The sequence below is a fragment of the Lagenorhynchus albirostris genome, chromosome 2 (genome assembly GCF_949774975.1).
Source record: "Lagenorhynchus albirostris chromosome 2, mLagAlb1.1, whole genome shotgun sequence".
Taxonomy (NCBI): domain Eukaryota; kingdom Metazoa; phylum Chordata; class Mammalia; order Artiodactyla; family Delphinidae; genus Lagenorhynchus; species Lagenorhynchus albirostris.
In genome coordinates, this window is record NC_083096.1 from 72971043 (window position 1) to 72981842 (window position 10800).

Consider the following 10800-nt stretch of genomic DNA (forward strand, 5'->3'; position numbering starts at 1 on the left):
TGTTCAAGAGAATCCCACACCATCATGGGAGGAGGGCTTCAAGAAGAGGACAGGGGCATCTTGCTCCCTAGTTGACGTCTGCTGAGCCCACTCTGCTTTCGGTGCAGAGCGTAATGAGGGAGATCATTCATCATGCCTTAGTCTCGATCCCATCCCTGGGGGCTGGGATCAAGGCTAAGGCAACAGTTTTTAAGGAAGGGAAGAGGGCTCAGGCAGCTCAGGGGGAGGCAAGGCTTTGGGGTATGGGTGTGGCTGGGCCAGCCGTGACTCCTGGGGGAAGTCTTTCCCTCTCAGAGCTGCTGGGGAAGTAGCTCTCCAGGCTGTCGGGACTCCAAAGTCCTTCCTGGGTGCAAGGCAGTGTGTACTCTGGCCCTGGCCCCTCCAGCTGCATAATTCACTGCTGGCAGCCCCCAAGCCAGCTTCCGCTCCAGTCATTTCCTTTTTCCATGCAGTTGCACACGCTCATTCCTCTTCTGGAAACACCTTTCCCCACCTTCCTCAACCCTGCTCACCCTCCACAGCTCAGCTCAATCCCCTCTTCTGACATCCCAACCCCCTGTACACGCAGGCATGCACCGCACACATGGCTAGATTAGGAGCCTCTGAGGTGGGCTCCCGTAGCACCAGCCCACACCACTAACTCACCACAACCTTCTGTAAGTATCTGTTGGCAAGTCGTTTCCCCCTCTTGACATCTTGAGACAAGATCCTTTTTCTCTCTGGGCTCTCAGCACCAAGAACAGTGCCTGGCACATAGCCATGGACTGTTGGCCTAAATCACAGTGAAATTTGTAAAAGAAGATCTAGTTTCTAGTCCCAACTCTGCCGTGAACATCTGAGACACTGAAAGACCCGGACCAAGGCACTTAACTTCTCTAAGCTTCAGTTTACCCGTCTGGAAAATGGGGATAATGTTCCCTGACTCCTTCTCATTTGTGAGGATCACACAAGAGAGAAACGGGATTGGTCCTCTAGGGTGGCAGCAGATGTAAGCACACTGCAGGTTTAGGACATCAGCTCTGAAGTTATTAATAACAGCTGCTAATAACGACCTGCTTACTTGAAGGAAATTTCCCCTCCCTTTCTGTGGGATGGCCTGGTTTTGTCCTAAGCCAGCTCCATTCTCTGCTTGACGATGAAGCCAGGTTCCCTCTTCCCTATCCCCCTTGTCTCACAGGTTTCATATGACCTCAGAAAATCCTTCAAAAGTCTGACCCACATTCTTTCTGTTGCAGCTCTGCCCCCTCCCCTCCTCGTGTGTCCTAAGAGCACAGTCCTGCCTATGAATTTCCGATGGCCCCGAAGCCCCATCGCCTTATAAGGCTTATCCTTCTGAGGTTGATGTCCCCACTGCCACTGCTCAGACAGAGGGAGAGAGATGGAGAGAGAGACAAAGAGAGAGGGGGAGAAAGGGAAGCCCCAGTCTGGAGCGAGGGCGTGGAGAGAGAATCACCGGAGAGATGGAGATAAGACAGCAACAAGGACTCCCCAACACCCAGACACACAATGACACAAATACTCACCACACCACCACCACCTTCAGCTGCCTGGCTTCCGGGGGAGGGACAATTGTCTTACGGCTTTCCATGACGTGAGTCCTCCGCGAGGGCTAGGGCTGTGGGTGAGGCGACATTTCCTGCCCCCGGGGGCTGGGGTGAAAGGAGAGATGAGTCGCTGAGTGTGCACACCTTTTGAGAGCCCAGACACACACCCTGCTCCAGGGGCTCCTTTCCTAGGCTGCCCCCATGGAGTTCCCCCTGGCCCAGATATGCCCTCAAGGTAAGTGTGAAGTTGGGGAATGTGGGTGGGAGGGAACATCAAGACCCCCATGATGCCTGCTCTCCTCCCTCTGGGCCTGAGCTCCCACTTCAGGGGTGACGGGCCACACCTCAAGCCAGAGCTGGCGGGCAGGCGGCCCACAACCCCTGCTCCCCTTCGGGGGCTCCAGGTCCACGCATCCCTGAGGATAAGGGTGAAAGGGTCTTCTGAGGGCTTCTTCGAGTGGAGAGAGGAGGCAGCAGGAGGATGAAGGGGGCTGGGAGGTCGAGGATCCTGGGCCAGCAGAGGGACCTGCCCTGAAGAGATCTGCCTCCTTTCCCGGATTTCAGGACTTCCGGACCAGCCGAAGGCCAGCTGGCTTACCAGCGCTCCTTCCTGGGGCCCAGTTTCCCTGAGAAGCCCCTCTGCGCCTCCTTGGCCCCTTACTCCTCCTCCCTGAGAAATCGTGTCTGCCATCCCTCCTGCATTTCTCCTGCTGTCACAACTGTCCCTGTCCTCAAGGTCCCCAGGGAGAGGCCTATGGGGCGCCTCTGAGCCTGGGGGAGGGGTGGGCGGCAGAGGGAGAGGCAGGCCCTCACTGAGAAACTTCTCTGTGCTAACAGGGAGTCAAGAAGCCCCCACCATAACCTTCAGCACCTTCCAGCCCATAGACTTGAACCGCAGGAGCTGCCAGAGCCTGGGCTTGCTGCCGGGACCCAGACTCCAGGCCCTGAAGGCCCAGGAAGCCCAGCCCAGCCCCAGGGCCTCCGCTGTGCACCCTGCGGTGAGTGGGAACCTGGGGGGTGTTGCTCCCTCCTCTGCTCCCACCGTCCCACGGGTGAGGGCTTGCAGGGGGACAGAGGCCAAGGCAGGAATGAGCTGGAGGCTGCCGACAAAGCCAGCGGCCCAGAGGGAGGGTCTGCATCTCTGTCCGTGGCCTTCATTTGCCCAGTGCATCCTCATCTCAGGCCTTCTCACTCACCCAGTCATTAGGAAATCCTCCCTGTGAACCAGCTCAGTCCCTCTTACTGTAGGGTGAGCCCTCCCTCATTCTGGCCTCTGGCGTTCCCTTCATCCCTCAGGCCAGGGAATGCCTTTCTGTCCATCTGGAAGGCCTCACTCCCATTTAAGCACAGTTTAACAGTTCACTGCTACTGGATCAAAGGCCCACGGACCCAGATGGAAGTGGAAGGAAATTCCCTGGAAACAAAAACAGTTTGACCTAAAGAAGAGATTTAAGTTACACTTTGGGAGGGACTTTCTGAGCAATTATACCCTAAAATAGGCAACAGGGATGGGGGACGGGGAGCTTCCTCCACATGTCCAAGAGGGGCTAGGTATGAGGATGAGAAGGGAGTAGCTGGCTTGAAGTCAGAAGAAGGACCACTAATCATGGCTACTTCCCCCTCCTTGAACTCTTCCCCTATCCAGGCACCTCCCCAGGCCCCAGGGGCTGCCTGCAGCCCAAAGGATATTGGGAAGGAAGAGGTGCCTAGGGAAGGAGGCATGTCCCTGCAGGCTGAGACTCAGGTTTGGTTCCAGAAGACCCAGGCGCATGAGCTCCTGCAGCATGGGGCAGCCCCTGCTTGGTTCCACGGCTTCATCACCCGGAGGTGAGTCACAGAGGAAGAAATAGGCCCAGAGAAGGGCAGGAGCCAGTCCCGGGTCCTGCGGTCAGTCAGGAGTAGATTGAGGCTACAGGCCAGGCTATGACACCTGGAGGTTCCAAGGCTCCTCGTTAAGGCAGCTCTCCTGGGGGAGATCATTGGAGAGGCTCTAGCCCAAACCCCCTACTCCGTGCCTCAGTTTCTCCCTTCTAGGCTCAACTTTCCTCCTGTCTCTAAGGCTTCTAGTGCTCAAGTTTCCACCTCTGCCTCAGTCTCTCTCCCTCCATCTTTATTTACCTCTGGCTCTCTCCAGCCCTCTCCTCTTTCTTCCCTCCCTTGCAGTTCCTCCCTCTTCCTCCACTTCTCAGCTTCACTTCTCCCGTATCTCTCTGTTCACATCCTCTGTTCAGCTTGTGACTTCTGAAGTCTAGGAGTCTATTACCATCCCTCTTGCTGCGGCCACTGTACTGACCCCCTTAGTCCCCCACCCCAGGCTGCTTTTCCAGGATGACGCCAGGAGGAGGATGCAGGGCTGGGAGGTCTCCTGACCATCTACGCCCAGTCCCTGCAGCAGGAGCGCAGTGCCCACATCCTCTCTCTCCCACCTCCACCCTTCTCTAGCCACTTAAGCCCTCTTGGTAGGGGGTAGGGGTCCCCCCATGAGAGCCAGGGAGACAGGGGGTGAAGCTGGAAGAGTCTGAGCATCTTCCGTGTCTTCTCCATCACCCACAGAGAGGCTGAGAGGCTGCTAGAGAGCAAGCCTCAGGGATGCTACTTGGTGCGTTTCAGTGAGAGCGCCGTGACCTTTGTGCTGACTTACAGGTGAGGGGCGGAGCGCTGCGCTGGGCGACAGGGAGGCGGGGCTTCGGGCTAATCAGAGGGAGGGGCTTGATACTGACGGACGTGTGAGGGGAAGAACTTCATGCTGACTCCCAGCAGGGGTGGAGGAGGTCTGTGCTCAGCCCCCAGCCTACTAAGGGTGGGAGACCCGGGCGCGGGGCGGGTAGGGGTCACTCCTCGTGCTGGTGCCCTGGCCGGGAAGAGGGAGCAGGTCTGATCCTGACTAGTGCCTCCAGGAGCCGGACTTGCTGCCGCCACTTCCTGCTGGCCCAACTCGGGGACGGGCGCCACGTGGTGCTGGGCGAGGACAGCGCCCACGCGCGGCTGCAGGACCTGCTGCGGCACTACCAGGCGTGCCCGCTGAGCCCCTACGGGGAGACGCTCACCGAGCCCCTCGCCCGCCAGGTACGCAGCCCCCATCCCCGGCCCTGACACTGACCCTGACCCTGGGAACCCAGGCCAGCGCCCCTCCCCACGCAGAGCCCAGGCCGCAGGACCTCGACATCAGGCACTTTCCCATTCCCACCGACGACCCAGCCAAACCTCCCTTGCCCACACATCTCCACGCAGATGCCCTTCCAGAAAGATGCGTGTGCTGGAGGAGGGGTCCTTGAGAGACCAGCCCAGCCACACAAAGGCTGGGAGTGGCCAGCTAGGCACACGGGTCATTTGGTGGTGGGGGGGGGGGTTGTTTTTTGGTTTTTTGTTTTTTGCCTCGAAGCTTGTGGGATCTTAGTTCCCTGATCAGGCATTGAACTCGGCAGTGAAAGTGCCCAGTTCTAACCACTGGACGTCCAGGGAATTACTGGGTCATTTGTTCTTTAAATTAAGAGATATTTACTGAGACAAGACATATGGGTGTCAAACCCACAAAGCTACTTACCAGCGGCAAAGACATATAATAGGAATCAAGTGTGAGAGTGTGATGAGAGAGGAAATACAGAGTGGGGTGCCATTGAGCTCACGTGGTGGGGAGCCGTGTCAGAGAGTGCCTCCCTGAGGAAGTTCAGGCAGTTCTGAGGGACCGCTCTGTGCCAGGCATTGGTCCGGGCACTGGAAAAATTGCAGTAAACAAAACTGACCCAAATACCCCTACCTCCATGGAGCTTCCATTCTAGTGACAGGAGACAGACAACGAATGCGTAATACAGATAACAAACAGAGAATACAGAAACAAGGAGTGACAGGGTTGGGGCTATTTTACATAGGAACATCAGGGAAGGCTATTCTGGTAAGGGGACATTTGAACAAAGGTCTGAATAAAGTAAGGGAGAAAGTCATGCAGATAACTAGAGGAAAAACATTCTAGGTGGATAGCACAGCAGGTGCAAAGGCCCTGAGGCAGAAGGATCCTTGATGTGTGTGAATAAGAATAAGAGCAGTAAGGAAGCTAGCATGGGTAGAGAGGTAGGAAATGAGACCACAGGGGTGAAGGAAAGGGGCCCAGTAAATTCTTGTATGATTTGGAATTTTATTCTGAGTGAGATGGGATGGCACTGGACAGTTACAAGCTAAAGAGTGACATGACCTGGCAAGTTTGAGAGGGACATGGGTGACCAGATGGAGACCACTACAATACGTCAGGAGAGAAGACGGCAGCCTGGACCCGGTTGGTAGAGGTGAAGGGGTGAGGAGGTGGAACACTGGGTCTGTTTGGAAAGTGGAGCTGACAGGGTTTTTGCAGGATTGGGTGAGGAGTGTGAAAAGATGGAGTTGTCATTGACTGAGATGAGGAAGGCTACAGGAGGAGCAAGTCTGCGGGAGGCAGGGGAGATGGCGAGTTCAGTTTTGACACTTGCGGTCTGAGACATCCATTCAATATGCAAATGGAGATGTCAAGTACGCAGTTGGAATACAGGGATCTGGAGTTTAGGACAGAAGTCTAGGTTGGAGATCAACATTTGGGAGCCATCAGCATGTAGACGGATTGATTCTAAAAGCTTCAGGAGGGATGAAATCTCAGGAATGAGTGTAGATGGAAAAGAATACCAAGTCTCCAGCATTGAGAGCTTGCAGAAATAAGGGGGAAACTACAAAGAAAACTGAGAAGGAGCAGTCAGAGAGAGAGGGGAGAAGAACCAGGAGTGTGATGCTCTAGACGCGAAGCAAAGAAAACGCATCAGGGAAGAGCAGGTCCCAGTGCATCCAGAATTAACCACTGGATTTGGCCAACAGAAGGTCACTGGTGACCTGGGCAAGAATAGTTTCCTGGAGCTTGATTGGAGTCAGTTCAAAGAACTTGCCTTGGGCTTCCCTGGTGGCTCAGTGGTTGAGAGTCCGCCTGCCGATGCAGGGGACACGGGTTCGTGCCCCAGTCCAGGAAGATCCCACATGCAGCGGAGCAGCTGGGCCCGTGAGCCATGGCCGCTGAGCCTGCGCATCCGGAGCCTGTGCTCTGCAACGGGAGAGGCCACAACAGTGAGAGGCCCGCGTACTGCAAAAAAAAAAAAAAAAAGAACTTGCCTTGAGGGACTGTGCCTAGGGGTAACTCTTGTGCAGAATTTTGTGAGGAATAAGTGGAGACCTGAAGATTCCCAAGCAGTTGGAACAGGGTGTAGGGAAGTCTGGTGGGGAGGGGAGCCAGCTGGAGCTGCGAGAGCCAAAGGCAGAGCTGTCAGAGACCAAGCTCCATGACCGGCCCTCAGAGGGTCTTGTCACTCACGTTTTCTGGAGTTTGGGCTTTATCCTGGAGCAACAGGCAGCCATGGAAGGATTGCTAAGGGAACTTCTGCAGGCTTACTCTGCTCACGGAGTGGAGAATGGGTTAGCAGGGCAAGATGATGCAGGAGGAGGACTTAGGAGGCCTGAACTGGAGTGGTAGCTGTGGGCGTGGAGAAGGTGTGCAGATGTAAAGATATTTAGGCAGTGGAAGGAGCAGGGTTTGTGCTCCGTTAGATGTGGGGAGGAAGGGAGGGAGGTGTCCAGGTTGACTCCTAAGGTGCTGCTGTTTCGGCAGCAGGGTAGAGGTGCTATTTTTTATTCATAAAGGGAATGCTAAGAACTCTTAGGGGGTTGAGGCAAGGAAAAAGAATTCTGACTTGAATCCATGAACTGCCTATACACCTTCAGATGGAGACATACACTTGGTGGATTGCAAGCATGAGAAAAGGCCTATGGCCTGAGCCGTCCAAAAGTAGTGGGCATGTGGAGAACATTCAAGAACCCAGGGATAAATGCTGAGCAAAAAGCCTACCTAACATGGGAAGGAACCCTATAAGGCTCATCTCCTCATCCCTGAGGCAGTGTCTCTGTCCCGAGAATGTCTAGCTTATAGCTCCATAAAGTACAGTCGCCTGGCACCTGCAGAAATAAACACAGGCACAGAAGTCTTGGAGATCTATCCCCATGCCGAAAAATTTTAGGCTAAAGACTTCTAAAGCCTTGTTGCAGTTTTACAACCACAGGTACAAATGGCGACTGGCCTGGCCCTATGTTCCAGATGAAGTTGTTTAATGCTAAATATGGCCTGTGACCAGAGCGACTGTCCCGCCTCCTGGTCTCCTTGCCGCCTCTTCCTCACCCAGAAACCCAGCGCCACCCAAATTTCTGTGTCGCACCTCCACCCCCGACATTATCCGTATGGACGAGATTATTTTGCGCCCCCCTGCATCACTTGCCGACTCCCATCCGCCCCTCGTGCACCAAGTCCCTGAGGCCTCCTTCTTCCCCCGCAGACTCCTGAGCCCGCAGGACTGTCCCTAAGGACTGAAGAATCAGACTCTGGAAGCAAAAGCCAGGTCTCACAACCTCAGTATACCTCAATCCTCAAAAAGGAGCAAAGCGCAGCCCCCATGCAGAAAGATGGGGCGGGGGGGCCAAAGCAGGTACTGGGCGGGAGGGGCTGAGAGAGGTGGTGGGGCCTGAGGGAGTGGAGGAGCCGGGAGACGAAAAGAGGGAAGGCCCTGCGGTCAGGGGCGGGGCCAGCGGGGAGGGGGCGGGGCCTGCAGGGAGCGGAGGCTCGGGCTGAGCTGCAGCTTTGTCCCTGCCTGTGTTGCTCTGACCCACTCTCCTCCCCGCCTGCCTTCTCTCTTAGACGTCCCAGCCGCCCAAGCCCAAGCCTCCCATCCCCTCCAAGCCTCAGCTGCCTCCCGAAGTCTACACAAGCCCCGCTCCGAGACCCCGCCCAACCCCGCCCCCCAAGCCCTCCAACCCCATCTACCACGAACCTGATGAACCCATAGACTTCTATGCCATGGGCCGTGGCAGCCCCGGGGAAGGCCCCAGCAACATTTATGCCGAGGTGGAGGTGAAGGTGCCTGATTCAGGGTGTGAGGGCCCGCCGTGCATCCTCAGGCACGAAGTCGTACGGAAGTGCCAGTCCAGGCCTGTCCCAGGAAGCCAGGTGAATAATGGGGGTGCAAGGAGGATCTCCTGAAAGCAGATTGCGGAGGGTGGAGAAGGTGTTCAGACAGGATGCCTGGGTCAGGGTGAATGCAGGTCAGAGGTCTGAGGTGAGATGGGAAGGACAGAGGGTCCAGGCTGCCAGCAACCCTCTTCCAGGCCCAGAGTTGCTCCCTCTCCTCTGCCTGGAGTTACTGGGACCTGCCTCCCCTTTGTCAAGTCCCCACTCCCTCCACTTCTCAGAGAAAATAGAGGCCCCGTCAGCCTTCCCCCAACTGAGCCTGTGTCCCTCTCACCTGGCTTGTCCTCTTCAGACCCTCCTGAGATTGACCCCACCCTGTGCTGGAAATCTCCTCCCAAGTCTGAACTTGGGCCTCTCACTCTGGCTGCCTCCCCTCAGCCTTCAGGGACCTCCTAAAGAAGAGCACCTTGTGTCACCTCAGATGAGCTCAGGGGAGGGGGTACCTGCACGTCCCCTCCTTCTGCACACTCCTCCTCTCCTCCATCCTCCCACCTGCCCAGTCTTCTCACTGATCCGTTCAAGTCAGTATCTTGTTTCATGGGATGTGTTAGACCCACCAGCTGCTCCCACGCAATCCCTCTGCCTCTGCCCGCCTCCTCAGGCCCTTCCCCACCCTTCCCCCCACTTTTGGCACCTCAGGCTCCTGCTCAGCCCTTGTGCCTGCTCCCACTTATCCACACCCCTGCCACCTGCTACCATCCTAGAGCTGAGGTCACCAGTCCATGTCTCTACGCAAACTTCTCTCCAGGCTTCTGCTCAGCTCCCCAGCATCCCACAGCTTCTTGGACTCAGCACAGCCAACACTGTTCTTACCCTACTCCCTGGATTGCTCCCTCCATTGTTCCCTCTCTGATCGGGTACCTCTCCAGTCACCCAACTATTCAAGATCGTAGGGCTCCCTTGACGTCTCCCCTCTCTTCACCCTCACTCCCCTATAAGCCACTGATTCCTGCTGAGTCTCTTCCTAAATATATTTTTCCTTTCCCCAGTTTCAGCCCCCATCATCTCTCATCAGGACTTATCCAAGGGCTTCTTAACTGGCCTCCTAACCACCAGTCTTGCCACTTCTGACCCGCTCTGCCCCAAGAAAGTCGGAATGGTCTTTCTAAAACAGCTACCTGGCCCATGAGGCCCTCTATGCTTGTGTGGGCTGGGGAACCACCTCCTCAGTCTTACCATCAGCTGCTCCCACCCTCCCAGAACTGGTCACATTCCTCCAAACACACCAAGTGGTTTCAAACCTCCCGAGGTTTTGCACATGCCAGTCCCTCTGCCTATAGCTACTTCCTGCAAGTGCACCCTCCGGCTGCCCAGCAACCTTCTAATCATCCTTCAAGATCAGCTTGCCCTTCTCCTCCTCTGCAAAGACTTCCCTGACCTCACCGCAGAGGCCGTCCACACAGAGGCTTTATACACACCTGCCATGCCACTGATCATTGACACCCATCTCCCCTCTCCCCCAGCAGAGTGTGAGCTCCCTGAGGGCAGGGGCTGGGACTTGTTCATCTCTGTTTCCAGAGCACCCAGCACAGTGCCTGGCAAAGAGCAAGTGCTCAGGAAATGTTTGTTGAATGAATGAGAGAGGTTTAGACCTCCTCTCTGCAGGCCAATGTCTGTTAAGATCAGACGTCTTGGCCCTTGAGGCTGCAGGTAAGCCTAGGAGGCAGAAGGAAGAGGGTGTGACCTGGGACCATCCTTCTCTCTACAGAATCCAGGTGGCCAACAACTGCATTCTGAGAACTCTGTGGCTGAACAAGGCCCTGCTGTGCCCCACAAGCCCCTACCCCGCTGGGGGCACACCCTCCCCCACAACCTTTCTAGACAGGTGCTTCAGAACAGAGGTCAGGCGTGGCTCCCCCTGGGGCCTCCTCAGTAGCTGCTGAGTCTGAGCTGGGGTGGGGCGGGGGTGGGGGATAACTTGGAACAGCGGGTCCAGAGACCTTCACACACACCCAGGCGCCCTTCTCACAAAATGTGGATGGAACAAACTGTAGATGATCAAAGCTGGAAAGGACCTCAGCCATCATCCATTGCAAAGATGGCAAAAAGGTGTCACCTCGCATGCCAACTCCAATCCATTCATTGTGGCTGCCTAGAGCGCTGCAGTGGAAAGGATGTTGAGGTCATATCTGAACTCAGCAGAAAAGAACTCTGTGATTGATTAGTGATGTCTGCCACGGGTGAGAGAAGGAAGAGGAGCAGCATCTCCTTTGCTCTTACTGATCAAGTTCG

At 55.8% G+C, this 10800-nt stretch overlaps 1 protein-coding gene across 2 annotated transcripts; it reads left to right on the forward strand.

The window, feature by feature from the left end:
* Positions 1–1745: 1745 nt before the first annotated feature.
* Positions 1746–10569, forward strand: SH2D2A (SH2 domain containing 2A). Of its 2 annotated transcripts, none has more exons than XM_060142298.1 (8): positions 1746–1779; positions 2382–2463; positions 3183–3371; positions 4068–4187; positions 4442–4610; positions 7880–8029; positions 8239–8547; positions 10277–10569. In XM_060142298.1, exons 1-8 carry the CDS (start codon positions 1746–1748, stop codon positions 10442–10444), a joined length of 1221 nt encoding a protein of 406 aa, XP_059998281.1. In that variant the 3' UTR covers positions 10445–10569. The 2 variants fall into 2 exon arrangements, with proteins under 2 accessions (XP_059998281.1, XP_059998282.1); XM_060142299.1 differs by having other exon boundaries at positions 4098–4187.
* The last annotated feature ends 231 nt before the right edge of the window (positions 10570–10800 follow it).